Raw genomic sequence first — 16,794 nt, forward strand, 5'->3', positions numbered from 1 at the left:
AATATCCCATTCACTAAATATTGCTGCGTAGTGTGTTAGATTGTCGGCGCTATTTTATCGACATTAAAAATAATTTAAAATAAGTATCTCACCTTCGTTTGCCGTAATGAAAAATCCCGTCACAAGGGCAATATATTTCGACACCATCCTTGTTACGGTACACGTGTGCACGTTTGTATAAAGAACAAGTCAATGCACAGCTGTCCGCCTTTGTCGAATCAGTAGCAATAGAAATTAAAAATAAAACTACGATGCAAGTAAACTTCAAAATTTGGGAAGGATTCATCTTTGGTGCAAAGTTTTCAATAACGGCCAAAGTGATAGACCTATCTTTTTATTTCAATGGTCTAGTCTCATGGGATATGCAGATAAAAAAAAGAACTAAAAATTATTGAACAATAAATATAACATAGTCATTTGGCAGGATTACTGTAGGGAAACATAACTATTTCATATTTCCGTCTTTTTCTTTTATGTATATTTAATTTCTAATTGTGTAAAGCTTTCTTTATGATGAAACTTTTCCTCCAGCAAGTAATCAGAATTTATTTTAGAACAGAAAGATATTGTTCATAAAATACGAAGCAAATTGCCATCATCTGCTCATAATAATTCAAAGTAAAAGAGATAAATTACCGAAAATTAATTACAAAAATGCGGAAAATAATCGCATAGACTAGTAGACAACATACGTATACTATATTACATCAACATCACATAACGGATATTTCGCTTTGATATTTTCTCACTCTAAAATGTTTGCGATGAAAAATAGGCCGTAGTGCCGTACTACAATATGTATATAGAAGATGCCTATGAGAAAATCTATCGGAAAAAATGATATTTGCCTTTGAATCTGATAAAAAATGCGATAGTTTTTTAAAGCGCAATAAGCAATTTTCATTTAAATTTGTAAACTAATGAATGAGGGATTTGGTCTGTAAATAACCACTCTTAGATGAAATTCGAAGTTTTTTTTAAAAAATAATAATTTAAAATAAATAATTTGGCTGTATGAATTTGATATTTTCTTTTCCAATTACTTGCTTTTGTTGCTTTTTTTTCCAATAAAAAAAGTGCTGCTTGATATTAATTTCAAGTTTCAAACTACAAATTTCATTTTTTATGTTTTGCAGTTTTTTTTTCTTTTTTCAAAATTGATAATTGATATTACAGCTTAATTGTGTTCTTTATATTTGATTTATAAATAAATATTTTAACAGCTCTCTAATAATATCTTTCGATTTCTTCAAACTGCTTCTTTAAAAATGTTAAATTTAATTACTATAATTCAATATTTGTTTGCGGCCAAGTTCATTTTAATATGTTTTCTAAATTAGTTTTAAATGGAAATCGGTATAATTTTATCTTAATTCTAATGGAAATCTAGCGGCAAATTTCAATTGCGAAAGCAATTTAACCCTAAAAGAGCTTTTACTTTTGATTTCGCGTGGTTTCGTTTTGTTTCAATTTTACTAATCTTTATAACAAAATACACAATTTTCCTAATCTTTGTAATAAAATTCATATATCTACAGTAAAATACAAATGTATTTCTTAAAAATTTCTTTTGAGGAAAAAAAAATTAAAAATAGTTTTTAATTTTTTTTTTGTAAGCATATATATTTAAGAGGTACGGTTATTTTCAATGTAAATAAATATATAAATATATTCTATATAAATAAGATAAATAGTCAATGTTTTTTTAAAAAATCACATTAAATCATTATTTTCTTTAAATTTCTCTAAACCAAACGAATCAGACACAAAAACGTATTTTCTCTTAATAAAACTTTTTCCGACAATTCGGATTTCTGATCCCCATAGCAACTGACCACCTGCTATGGTTTATAGCAGATGGTCAGCTGCCTGGTTTCAGCGTGTCCTAAATTTCCGCTTCCTTGTTGCGCTTCCATGGTACCCTAGATTTCCACGGAGCACTTTTGATACCCCTCTGTTATTCCAACCCAACTGAACACTTAGCATAAAACATAAGGCATCATTTCGATTCGTTCTGACCGATTGTGAACAAAAGCCATAGTTTGAATGCCTAAAAGAGGAATCAGGCTGAAAAAATTTCGCGGGACTTATTAATGGACAAATACTATAAATATTAAAATAAATAACATTTTTTTCCATATTTCGATGACCCTATACAATCTAGTCCATGGAAACGAAAAAATATTTCAATCGTCAAACATTAGTTGTTGTTGTAATTCGTTTACGTAGCACTAGAGCTGCACAATGGGCTATTGGCGACGGTCTGGGAAACATCCCTGAGGATGATCCGAAGACATGCCATAATAATTTTGATCCTCTGCAGAGGGGATGGCACCCCCGCTTAGGTAGCCCGACGACCTGCACGCGAAGTCGAGCACTTCCCGGTAGAGCAGTTTAACGAGGACCAATACCGCACATCCTCGGTCTCTTCACAGACTGATCCAAATGGTCACCCACCCGCACGCTGGCCGCAGCCAGTGATGCTTGACTTCGGTGATCTGCTGAGAACCGTGTCTTAACGATCAGTCCCCTACGGGACCGTCAAACATTAGATTTCAAAAGGTTTTCGGTTTCAAAAATCTTTAACTTTACTTTATTTGCTATTATCATCATAAATGGCTCTGGTTACATATTGATAAACTTAACATAACTTGTACCTGTTATGTGAAGTTCAACAACACAAATCACAACAGCAATAAAAATAACACATTATTTTCTAAAGAGCTTAATTTCATCGAACAAAAGAACAATAACTGATTTAAACATACTTATACCGTTTTCTACCAGATGTGGTAATCAATAAAACAGGGCAAAAACAGCCTGGATAGCGACCCTTATAAAGCATGCAGTCCAATCTGCATTTCGCAATTTCAATACAAGTAGATTTACCAAACAAAACTGCAATGCAAATCAAAAGCATTAACAACTTTGAACACATTTTCGTAGAAGAATAAACGTCACGAAAAATGGTCACGAAAACGGTATAAGTATGTTTAAATCAGTTATTGCTCTTTTGTTCGATGAAATTAAGCTCTTTAGAAAATAATGTGTTATTTTTATTGCTGTTGTGATTTGTGTTCTTGCACTTAACATAACAGTTGTACTCAACTGTTATGTTAAGTTTTTATAAATCAGTAACCAGTAACATTTATGATGATAATAGCAAATTAAGTAAAGCTGAAGATTTTTGAAACCGAAAACCTTTTAAAATCTAATGTTTGACGATTGAAATAAACGTCACGAAAAATGGTAAGTGTTTTTAAAAGACAATCTTTTTATTTCAGCGTAAAACCCTCGTATTTATAGCTGGTCTCGAAAAGAAACCCTATCTGAATGGAATGTTTAAAATAATTAGCGCTTATTACTAAAGAGGATACGACATTTGTCAGCAAAGTCATTTTGAGAAAGGCGGGACATAATTAAATTCCAATCGTCTTGAATTACGACCAGTTTCTGGTGGATGTTCCAGAAAAATTAAACGACTCTGGTTTTATTTTTCATTTAAAATTTCAGGATTTGACGAAAAGCTTTCTTAAAATTTAACTTTATTTTTATTATATGGAGTTAACACCAAACTTACGGAATGTGTTACAGAATATTGGGAAAATAAAGTAATAGATAAATTAGAGCATCTTCTATTACTGTGTAAGCTTTGCGCATGTCTGGAAACAAACAAACATCAAACAAAGAATCGATTATCAATCACAAAAATTTATTTTATCTGAAAATACGTGAATTTTTTTCGAGATTTAAATTTTTCACAATATAGTAAAAACCGCAATCTGGAAAATATGGACCCTTTTGTTTAGTCAGGTCAGGAGAATGTTCAAAAATTTAATGTTTCGAAAATCTTCATATTATTGAAAATATTTCTGTTCCTTATGTTTTTACTTTTTGAGGTTTTTGCCAGACTTACTAAGTGAATTAAAAAATAATCAAAACGCTGTTTTAACTTAGAGAATAAAATTTTTTAAATTTGATTTCTTAAATTGAGTTTTCATCAATACTAATAAATTCCATTCCATACTGGCAAAAGTATTCCCCATTAGCACAATAGATTATAAAACTAAGGCAAACAACGTTAAAGAGCACAAAAATATCTATATAATTAATATTTAAATACAAAATATTTAAATACAATCTTAATACAATAATATTTAAATACAAAAATACTTGGTGCTCTTTAACGTTGTTTGCCCTAGTTTTGTATTTTAGCACAAAGGTCGCCCACTTGTGTATTTACTATAGATTATATTGCTTTATTTTAACTAACTATATACTCTACTTTCATCACTTACAGATGATGATTCTGTTAACTAGTGATGGGATATAATGAATGAGCTATGATCAGTGAGTTATGCTCAAAGAACAGAGAAAATAATTCATTATGAACAATTAATATGTCATTAAAGATGGTTAAATATATATTTTTGTTGATGAGTCTTGATCTTCATAAATCGCGAAAAGTAAAAGTTATAGTATTTATTTTTAAAATTGAGGAACTTCTTATGTAATGTTGATATACATTAAACAGAATTTATACAAATTCAAAAGTGAAATTTTAAATTTACTTATCGAAACAATCAGAGGATTACACGTAGACAAAAATTCATAAAGCATTAACCAGTATTCTACAATACTTAACCAGAAATTCCTCAATCTTTAATGTAATAACTGTTTTAAATTGAGCAACTCCTTACGTAATATTTCTATACATTAACAGCATTTATTCAAACTCAAAAATTTCAATTTTTAAATTTATTTATCGAAACAATCAGCGGATAACGTGTAGTGTCAAGTTCGTCAACCGTTTCGGTCAACGAGAATTCCACAAAACTTAACTAGGATCACGCAAAAAAATCGCGTATATACATGCGGTATGATCTTGAGCTATAAGGAACGCAAAACCTACCTTCTTTTACGCCCAGATGTGTCCATGAGTCTCTTGCTACACTTGCAGTCTGTTAATTCTGGGGGTGGGCGACCAAACTCACTGCAGTGTATGCCACACAAAGCATTAGGCGAAAAGCTGTGGGTCAGTGCAGACTGAATATTCAAACAGAAACACAATGCAATAGCAGTAAGGCATGACAGAACAAATTTATGAGAAGGCATATTTGGTGAAATCGAACAGGTTAACAAGGAGCAAAAGACTCTACAAGCATGGAGTTAAAGAAGACAACAGCTTTTTATTTCGGAAGTAAACCCTATGGGTATATGTATAAGCAAAAATATTGCTAATTTGATTCAGTTACTAATTGAAAGACAACAATAAATATGTCATAGCTCATTTAATAAGATAATCCCTAAGGTAAAAATGATCATTCAGTTAATTAGTGAAAAATATTTACTACTCTCAAGACATAAAGCAATTAATTTAGATACTTATGAAGAATTATGCTTGCAATTAAGCATTTTTTTTGTTTCGTATACTTAATCGGCTATTCATTTTCCACAATTATAAAAGCCTGCCTTAGCGCATAATTTTTTTTTAACTACCTTTTCATGATTATTTTTACTATCTAATTTTTTTAAGTTTATGGATTGAGCTTTACTATTTGAGCTTTTTAAATTTATCGTCAGTTTTCTTTAACTGCTTCTCAAAAAGTAACAGAAATCACAATACTACATTCGTCGCTCTCTTTCTCTATGAGTTTTACAATTTTCAATACTATAACTTATACTTTTTTTAAAAAAAAATTTTTGTTGTTAATAACAAAAATAGAATTGCATAATGTCTAACTCAAAGGGTAAAACCTAATTATACCTTCAGCTTTATGACTTTTTATCATGTTTGAAAGTGCTGAATTTTGATACATAAAACCCCTTTTTATAAATTAAAATTATGATTCGGTAAGAATTATTTTTGCACCTTTCGCATCAAACGTCTAGCATAGCTAATTTAGAAAAAGCTTACTATAATGCTTTGTTATCGATATGTTTTTTTTTTCCTTTTTGTAAAATTAGCCATTAAGAAGACACATTTCTTATTATACTCTTTTTTAAATAAAGTGTTTGTTGAAACATACCTTCATGATAACATAATCTATATTTCTGCAAAAAAAAAGGATTTTTTAATGTTTTATAAATTTTGTTGCTTCGCTCTGAGAAAAAAAGTATGGTCAAGACAAACAGATTAGGGTACCATCTTCTTTAGTAATTATGTGGTAAGAATTGTAATTTTGAAAACGGGAATTTTAGGCATACCGTTACTATATATGAGCGGAAGAAAATGCCAAATAAATGGTTTAAATACCGTGTATTTCAGTTTCGATACCAGAATTATCAATATATATATGGGTCATTCTCACGAAAACTGTCATTTTTCAGTTCATAAAATCCCAAAAAAGTAAAGTGAATAAAAAGCTCTGAAACTTTTTATATTAATAGAAATATGTAATGACATTATAAAGAAAGTATATATCCTATAAATTATACTTAATATTTAAATTAATTAATTTTTTAAATAATTATTTATAATTAATTAATTTATAATAATTAATAAATTAATTAATTAATTTAATAAATAAATTAATTAATTTAATAAATTAATTTATTAATTTTTTAATTTATTTTTCAAATTAATTAATAAGTAAATTAATTATTTTCACTATTTAAAAAGTGAGGGAATGACACTAATAGTGAGGGAATGATATTTTATTTTAATACATGTTTTTATCTAAGTTACATCTACCTAAAGTTTGAAAATGATAACACACTAAGTATATCTAATATTTATTATAATTTAGTCTTATATATTTAATAGTTTTTACAGGTTTGGGAAATAAAATTGGCTGGCACGATTGAACAAAAAAAAATTTAATAATATACTCATCTTGAATCATTCCCTCACTTCAGCGTCATTCCCTCACTTTATACACAAGTGAGGGAATGACGAATTCAATAAAATTTAAAAATAACAGTTAGGCCTAATGAATTTCTGAAGTCAATCACATACAATTATATTCATACAAGAAAGCAACATATAATTATCCACTTTCTCGATGAAGTTGTGTTTTATTTTACTCTAAAAAATGACATGAGGGAATGACAAGCACCTGCAGTGGCATTGATTCCACAAGGTGCTGATAGGTAGTCTGAGGTATCTAGTACCAAGCGCTCACCAACTGGTCCTGCAATTCCCTCACATTGCGAGGGGGTAGCGTGGCAGCATGAATTTGGTTTTCCAAGTAGGACCACAAATGCTCTGTTGGATTACGGTCAGGTGAATTTGGGGCCAAGACATGACTTGAAAATCACTGGAATGTTCCTCGAACCAATCCATGACGATTCGACCCTTATGGCATGGTGCATTATCCTGTTGGTAAACACCATTCCCCGCAAGAAAAACTGTTGCCATGAATGGTAGAAACCTGGTCTGCAACTATGTTCAAGTAGCTTACAGACGTCAGGGATTGTTCTATGAGGATTATGAGTCCTAATGTGCCCCATGAAAACGTTGTTCCTGGGCGAGAAACCATGAAAACCTAGGCGAGCCCATTGTTATAGATGGAGGGTGGTCATAATGTAAGGGCTCTTCGGTGCATATATATATTCACAGCATTCGAATACAGCATTTATTAATTAATTTTAAAAAAATAGTTTCAAAAATAAAAATTTTATTTTCTTTTTTATTTCTTAAATAGTTAAATCAAAAATTATCTATAACCTTCAACATTTCAATCTTTGTACTTTTTAATTTAATCGAAACCTAATTAGAAAGTGCTGTATTCTACAAAATGCTACATTTTATATTAGAAATAATTAAGAAATATTGTCTGAACCTACAGGAAAAAATGAAGTCAACAAAAGTATACACTTCTAGGCAGGAAGCTCAATGAAACGTGGAGAAACATTCTCGGAACCAGTTTGATTGTCTGATTTAAGACAGATGTTTTTCTAATGATCATTTTTCAACTTTTCTCTGTTTACTCCGATAATCTAACAAGTTTTAATGCTTTCAGCCCCACCTTATTCAGTAGTCATTCACTATCTTTCGTTAACATTTTCGTCTTTTCTGACATAAATATTAATGTTAGACCCTTACTGCGTATGTTTTTGAAGTCATTTTTTAAACAAGCTCTAAAAATTTACATGAAGGACGGTGGTTACGGAACTTCCTGTTTTTGTTATTAATAATTAGCTTTGTTTTTGATTTCTTGAAAGAATTACCTTTTATCAAATGTTTTTTTTTTTCAGGTATTGCCTTACAACTTTCAGAACTCAGAGTACTCGGCAGGTACTGCTCTTTACTACAAGTTTAACAATGAATAATTCTCAAACTAACTATAGAATATTAACCCTATTTATCCCATCGTACACCCTGTGAGTTTTTTAAAATTCTATCGTAATTTCAAGTTTTTAAGTCTAATAGTTTTTACGGTGCGAGGCAAATTATATTATACCGTAAAATTAACAGCAATGGTGGTATCTCGTGCATTAATATGGAGAGAAAACAAACAAAATAGGGAGATTTTTAATTTTGAAACTTTTTTGAAAATGAAATATTTTTAAAAATTAAATTAAAATTGATCGTTGTTGATGATTAATGATTGTTCATTCTTGTGTATATCTCCCACGTGTTTAATTAAACTTCCCACCCGCGGGAAATCTTATAAATCATCGTTAAATTAAAAATATATTAAGAGGTAACAGACGAGCCAATTTTACAAAATTAATTTTTATTTAACTACCTTTTATAAACTTTTAAAGCTTGGACATTATAGACATTGTATGTGACAAGTCGATTATAAAGTTAAACGAATTAACTTTAAGAAGCTTTGCAAACCGGACAACATAAAGGAACATTCATTTTTTGAAACTTCAGAAATCTTCCAAAGTAATGTTTTATCTCAAGATTGTTTTTCAAAATGATTATTGTCATATACTGAATCATGAAAGCAATTTTAAAAAGTGGTTACACCATCTATTGAATAATTTTAAAGAAAAGTTTCGTTAGTAAACCGGCAATTCACTAGGACAACTCGAAACAAATAACGTGCTTCCAGAAATTTTATTTTTAAAAATCAAAGATAACTTCTAGATATACTATAAAATTGATTTTTTTTTTCAAATAAATAAGTGATTTAAAGTTTTTTTTTTCCATTTTGGAAATTGAAAAAATGTAAGAAAATTCAATTTCGTCGTTTTTGACAGCATTATTTTTGGAATTGCTCTTTTTTAAAAATTTATAGAAAATTAAACGTTTGGCATATTCTTATAATAGCTATATAATAAGCCTATATAATATAGAGCTATATGATAAGTCTATATAATATAGAGCTATATAATAAGTCTATATAATATAGAGCTATATAATAAGGCTTAATCGTATGTATTTCCGGAAATCGCATACACCTAAACAGACAGGTCATTAAATTTTATAAAAAAAAATATTTCTTTGTCGGACATCAAAAATGCCACAAATTTGAAATTTGGTAAATCCAGTATATTTTTCTATGAAACAGAAATTTATTTTAACTGTATTGAATGTTCCATTGCTTTCAATAATTAAGAACGTTTAAGTTTGCTGTTCAAGTACTGTCAAAATGCCTGACTGCTTTGGTATATGTAAAAACATACTGTTAAACATGTTTACATTACTAGACTATTAAGTTTAGTATTTGATGAGTGAGCGAAGAGTGAACATGTCATGAAACAATCAGAAATATACTCGGGGGTAGGTGAGCGATAGGGAACAAGGAGAATTGGACTCCTTTTGACTTTTATAGAAATAACTTAGGCACACACAGATAAAAAATTGTATGGTCAAAACTTTCAGAGTAAGTTAAAATGTATCTTGTTTCGGGCTCTATGGGAACACCAAAAAGCTTTACTTTGTAATTTAGCAGTTCGTAATTAGCAGATTGTAAATTAGTAGCCAGCGATTCCTAATTCTTTTTGGCTACGAAACCCTAAATAATAAACCTGTTTTCTGCGAAACAAATTATTCGCAAATATGAGCATAAAAGCTATTTAGCGCGATTAAAGCTAGAAACTACGAGCACATAATCGAAGTTAATGCTTAAGCAATTTTAAACATACAAACCAAGGAAAGATTACTAATAAATATGAAAAGAGTTGATAATGAAAATAAGTTAGAGAAAATATTGAGAAACGATTAAACTTTTACATCGTAATATCAAAAGTAGTCTTAAAACTTAGTTTCTTTTTAGAAAGATGGTTTGACAACTGTTTGGTTTCAGCATGTCCTAAATTTCAGCTTCCTTGTTGCGTTGCTATGGTACTCTAAAGACCCGCTGCTATTACAACCCAAATAAAAACTTATCATGAAACATAAGGCATTATTTCGATTCGCTCTGACCAATTGTGACTAAAACGTCCCAGTTTAAATGGCTAAAAAAGAAATCAAGCTAAAAAAATTCGCTGGACGTAGAAATGAACAAATATTGCAAATATTTTTAAAAAATAGCCTTTTCTTACTGTCGCAAATTTTGTTAGATTTTCACTTAGACTATAATATGAAAAACAATGAAGAGTTCTCAATTTTTCCATATTTTGATGAACCTGTGCAATCTAGTCCATAGAGACGAACAAGTTTTTCAAGCATCAAAAGTTAGATCATAAAGGTTTTTCGTTGTCAAAAATCTTTAGCTTTACTTCATTTCTATTATCAGCATAAAAAGCACTGGCTACAGATTGATAAAACTTAACATAACAGTTGTGAAAAACTGTTATATTAAGTTCAACAACACAACTCACAACAACAGTAAAAATAACACATTATTTGCTAAAAAGCTTCATTTCATCGGACAAAAGAGCCTTACATTATTGACTTAAAAATATTTACGCTGCTTTTTACCAGATGTGTTCATCAATCCAACAGAGCAAAAACAGTCTGGATAGCTACCCTTTCGAAGCATGCAGTTCAATCTGCATTTTTAAATTTTAATCGAAGTAGATTTACCAAACAAAACTGCAATGCAAATCAAAAGCAGCAACAACTTTGAACACTCTTTCATGGAAGAGTAAACGTCACGAAAAATGGTAAGAGATTTTATAAGACAATCTTTTTACTTCCGCGTAAAGCCCTCGTATTTATAGCTGATTTCAAAAAGAAACCCTATCTGAATGGAACGTATAAAACAATTATCAATTATTGCTAAAAAGTATACAACATTTGTCTGCAAAGTCGTTTTGAGAGAAGCGGGACATAATTAAATTCCAATCGTCTTGAATTAAGACCAGTTTCTGTATGATGTGCCAGAAAAATTAAACAACTCTGGTTTTATTTTTCATTTAAGACTTCAGGATTTAAAGAAAAGTTTCAATAAAATGTAACTTTGTTTTTCTTTTATTACATGAATTTTGAGTCGAATTTATAGAATGTGTTTCAGAATATTTATTAAAATGAAATATCAGATAAATAAGAGCATCTTCATTACTGCGTATACTCTGCGCATGTCTACACGCAAATTTCAATCAAAGATTCGATTATCAAGCACAAAAATAAACTTTATCTGAAAAGGTATACATTTATTTCGAAATTCATTTTTTTCACAATATATTGTCAACCACAATCAGGAAAATATGGACTCTTTGATATAGTCAGGTCAAACTTGCCGAATATCAAACTTGCCGAATTGAGAATATCAAAAAGCTTAGTGTTTCGAAAATCTTCATGTCAGTGAAAATATTTCGATTCTTTATGTTTTTACTTCTTGAGGTTTTTGCTAGATATCTAGAACTTACTATGTGAATTAAGAAAGAATCAAATCGTTATGTTAATTAAGTGAAGAAAAGTTTTTAAATCTGATTTCTTAAACAGAGTTATCATATCAATACTAATAAATTCCCTTCAATACTAGCATAAGTATTGCCCATTCACACTCTAGATTAAGTTTCTTTATTTTAATTATCTATATCCTCTACTTACATGACTAGTTACCAGATGATGATTTTGTTAACTAGTGATGAGATATGATCAATGAGTTATGATCAATGACTTGTGCTCAAAGAATAGTTTTAAATGTTAAGGGGAAAAAATTTAATATGAATAGTTAAAATGCAATTAAAGATGGTTAAATGTGTATTTTTGTTAATGAACGTGATGAATTTCTTCATAAACCACGAAAAGTAAATATGTTATAAGGTTTTAGTATTTATTTTTAAAATTGAGCAACTTCTTATGAAATATTGGTATACATTAAACAGCATTTATATAAAATCAAAATTGACAAAATTTACCGAAACAATCAGGGGATAACGAGTAGATGAAAATTCATCAACCGTTAACCAGAATTCCACCAAACTTAACTAGAAAACTATCAAACATTAGTACAAAAACTGTTAAAGATTGATGCATGAAATATATGCTAAATCACGCATTTACATGCGGTATGATCATGAGTTATCATATGCGTAAAACCTACCGTACTTTACGCCCAGATGTGTCCAAGAGTTTCTTACACTTGCAGTCTGTTGAATCTGGGGGTGGACCACCATGCTCATTGCAGTAAAATTTACACATTGCTTCAGGCGAAAAGTTGAGGGTCAGTGCCGACTGAGTATTCAAACAGAAATACAATGCTGTAACAATAAGGCATGACAGAACATATTTCTGAGAAGTCATATTTGGTGAAATCAAACAGGTTATCTAGAAGTAAAAAACTCTATAAACAAGGAGTTAAAAAAGACATCAGCTTTTTATATAGGAAATAAACCCTTTATTAATACTTATTTATTTATTACTATTGATGCTACTAATTTACTATATAATTTTTTTAATTTATCTTCAGTTTTCCTTGGTCGTTTTTCAAAAAATAATAGAAATTATAATATTACATTTGTCGCTCTCTTTCTCTATGAGTTTCACAATTTTTAATGCTAAAACTTATATATTTTTTAAAATAACTTATGTTGTTAATAACAAAAATATAATTGCATAATGTCTGTCCAATATGGTAAAACCTAATTACATCTTAAGTTTTATGACTTTTAATCATATCCTTTAAATGTTTGAAAACGCTATGTTTTAATGCATAAAATCTCGTTTTTATGAATTAAAATCACGGTTCAGCTAAAATTATTTTTGTACCTTTTACACCAAACGTCTATCTTAGCATATTAAGAAAAAGCATACTATAGTGCTTTCTTATCAATACGTATTTTTATTTGTTATTTTTTGTAAAATTATCCATTAGGAAGGCAGGTTTCTTATTGTACTCCTTTTTTTTAAATAAAGTGTTTGTTGATACATACCTTCATACCTACATACCTACATACCTTTGTTGATACATACCTTACAATATCTATATTTCCTCAAAAAAGAACATTTTTTTTAATGTTTTATTCATTTTGTTGCTTCGCTCTGAGAAAAAAAAATTATGGTCAAAACTACCAGAATAGGGTAATATTTACAATGGCTACACAAAAATATTGGGTTATTTTGACCCAAGCGCTTTGGTAAAATTTACAATAAAATATAATTTCATAATACGTGGTAAAATTTGGTAACTAAAGTAAAGTTTGGTAAGTGCGGTAAAATTAGTAAATATATTTAAAAAAATTTAATTTTATCATTCTACCTTAGAGCATAGAGACCACTAATTTTATTAGTTTTACATTTTCAGCTATGTATTTTTTAATTATTGTGTGATAATAAATATAATTTTGAAAACCAGAATTTCAGGCATACCGTTAGTATATATGCAAAACGGACGCCTCTCATACTCCTGCAAAACGGACACCTCTCATTACGGACATATTTTTAATTGCTCGGAATCTTCTATGAATAAACCATTATGTACATTCTCCACAAAGAGGACACTCCCGTAACCGGACACGTACAGTCATTTTGGCCCTCAAACATTATTTTCTATTTTCAAACCGGACACTACTTTTCCTAAATTTGAAAAAATAAACTACTTCTGCTTTAAATTGCAAGCTAAAAAAATTTAAATTTTCTCCATTTTTAAAGCATATAAATTTTTTGCCTTATCCATACCATAAAATATTATTAAACTATTTCACTACTAATGAATCAATCTTTCTCCTGTCACCTTTCCTTATCTTTGTAAAGAGAGGAAAGAAAATGATATTGCTTTTCTGCAATAATTCAGACAGTGGCATCTTTTGATCGTTTTATCTGGACCACACAGGTTATGATACCCCTCAAGATGGAATGACATCTTAAATGCTCTCAATGATTCTTCCCCATTGAAAATTTCTTTAATTTTCTTATCTGTTTGAAGACTGTATTTGACACAACTGGTGTAAGAAAAGAGAACAAAAGTATAATCTTCGAGGTGTTTATATAAATGAAACATTTACTTAGACACTTGATAGCTGATAAGTTGTGAATAATCAACTGCATAGGTTCTCATATATATATATATATGAGAACCTATATATATATATATCATATCAATATATATCAATATATATATATATATATATATATATATATAGATTTACTAAAAAATTCCTTTACTAAAAAAATTCCTTTGTTAATTTATATAATTTTTCCATGTGCAAATCCATTTCGGGCCAATCCGTGGCTAAAATTATTTACTAAAAATTTCTTTATTAATTTATACAATTTTTCCATGTGCAAATCCATTACAGGAAAATCCGTGGATAAAATTATCTACTAAATAATTTCTTTGTTAATTTATATAATTTTTTCATATTGAAATCTATTTCGGGCAAATCCGTGGGTAAAATTATTTACTGAAAATTTCCTTATTGATTTATACAATTTTTCCATGTGCAAATCCGTGTTAAAATTGTCGACTAAAAATATTTTTCGTTGTTAATTTATTTAATTTTTCCATGTGCAAGTCCATTTCGAGCAAATCCGTGGATAAAATTATGTGCAAAACAGGCAATTCATGTTCTCTTTTCTATTTTTTTCTTAAATAAATATTTATTTTCTAAAATTATTTATGTTCAATTTCTTTAAATTATCCAGTATAATATTATCTTGCGCACATCCATTTCGGGTCCATCCTTGGTAACTAACAAATCAAACGCACTTCAGCAATGCAGTAAGAACGGCACTTTAAAACAAAACTTCCCTAGTTACGCTCAATTTTGTTTTTATATTTTGCAAACTGACAATCTTGTTACGAAAATATTTTGTAAATCATTCTTGAAAAATTTCCCGTTCATGTAAGTACATTTGAATTCGCTACTCGCTTTATAGATTTTGTTTTATTCTGTTTTTTCTTTTTATTTTATTTTCTCTTTTTATGTGTTATTTTTACTTATTGTGTTCTATTTTATTTGTTGTAATTTTTGTAAAAAAAAATTTTGAGTGCTCCTCACACTATTATATTAATATATTTTGCTTTGACTATATTGATACAATATCAGAAAGCACTCTTTTTTGCGGATATAATCGTGCGGGCTGATGAAAAGATTATATCTTTTATTTTCCGGATTTTTTAAAAAAAAATTATCCTTTTTTTCCCCAGTTGTTTGTTATTCTTTTTCATTATTATGTTTCTTCATTTTGAACATATATATATACAGAATTAATTAAACTATTAAGGTGTGCTTATAAATTGAAAAAAAAGCAGATTAAGAAATAAATATTTATGCTTTCATTTCTTAAAAAGTTAAATCAAAAAATTATCTATAATCAACAATATTTCAACCTTTTATAAATTTTAATTTAACAGAGACTTGATTAAAAAGTGCAGTATTCTACAAAGTGCTGCATTTTATATTAGAAATACGTAACTAGGAAACTTTTACCTGAAACTACAGGGAAAAAATAAAGTCAACAAAAATATACACTTCAAAGCAGGAAGCTCAATGAAGCGTGAATGAACATCCTTGAAACCAGTTTGATTGTCTGATTTAAGATAGATGTTTGTCTAATAATCATTTTTCAACTTTTCTCTGTTTACTCAGATAATCAAACAAGTTTTGATGCTTTCAGCCCCTCCTTATATTCAGTAGTCATTTGTTATATTTCGTTAACATTTTCGTCTCTCCTGTCATAGATATTAATGTTCGATCCTTACTGCGTATATTTTTCTTTCATTTCTTGAAATAAGCTCTAAAAAGTTTACAGGACGAGCGGTGGTTACAGAACTTTCTGTTTTGCTTATATATTTTACTTTGCTTTCGATTTTATGAAAGAATTACGTTTTATTCAAATGTTGTTGTTTTTTATCAGATATTGCCTTTAATTATATATTTTTTGTTAAAAAAAACGAGTAAAAGAAAAACGATTAAAAATTTCTTTTATCATTGAAGACATTTTTAACATAAAAACGCAAAAGGAAAGTTTGTTTACCGAAAAATTATAAAATCAGCAGCAAAAACTTAGCTATAAATTCAATTCCATTTAAATAAACTAGGAAACTAGAGCTAAGAATTCAAATATATTCAAAAAAGTGATCAGAACTTGCTTAAATACTTAGAAAATATTTTTTCAAACAAAGTTAGTTAGTTTCCAAATTTTTCCAATCTACTACAGTGTCAACTTAGTTTAGTATCTTTCATTTCTGCACAAGCTTTTCTTGCAAGTTTAATTAAATAATAAACAATGCCAATTAAATAATTGCAAGGAATTCCAATTAAGGAATTAAGTTCTTAATCCTTTTAAAGTACTTTTAGAACCTTTTTTTTTAACTTTATTCTTCTGTAATCAAAACAAATTTGAAAGATTTATATAATTCTTTTTGCTTATTTATGTGATTTAAAATTTTCTACCAAGTTTCACTTTTTTTATAAGTTTGCCATAAAATTAAAATTATTCACAGTGATATTTTCAGTAAAAAGAAATTGCTCTTAACTTAAAAAAACTAAGAATCAACAGCG

At 28.9% G+C, this 16,794-nt stretch overlaps 1 protein-coding gene across 4 annotated transcripts in view; it reads right to left on the reverse strand.

Moving 5' to 3' along the window:
* The window catches only part of LOC107449276 (uncharacterized), a 110,964-nt gene that overhangs the window by 74,083 nt on the left and 20,087 nt on the right, over nt 1-16,794 (reverse strand). The window contains exon 2 of one of the 4 annotated variants that reach the window (XM_087166149.1): nt 12,393-12,616. The exons of 1 other annotated variant lie outside the window; for it this stretch is intronic. In XM_087166149.1, coding sequence (XP_087022275.1) covers nt 12,393-12,592 — 200 coding nt within the window. In that variant the 5' untranslated portion in view covers nt 12,593-12,616. Of the gene's footprint in view, nt 1-92; nt 303-4,912; nt 5,162-12,392; nt 12,617-16,794 lie in introns of those variants that run through there. 2 more of the 4 variants (XM_021147058.4, XM_087166150.1) reach the window with 2 other exon arrangements.

The sequence above is a fragment of the Parasteatoda tepidariorum genome, chromosome 6 (assembly GCF_982258835.1).
Source record: "Parasteatoda tepidariorum strain Cologne lab strain chromosome 6, Ptep-v5.0, whole genome shotgun sequence".
Taxonomy (NCBI): domain Eukaryota; kingdom Metazoa; phylum Arthropoda; class Arachnida; order Araneae; family Theridiidae; genus Parasteatoda; species Parasteatoda tepidariorum.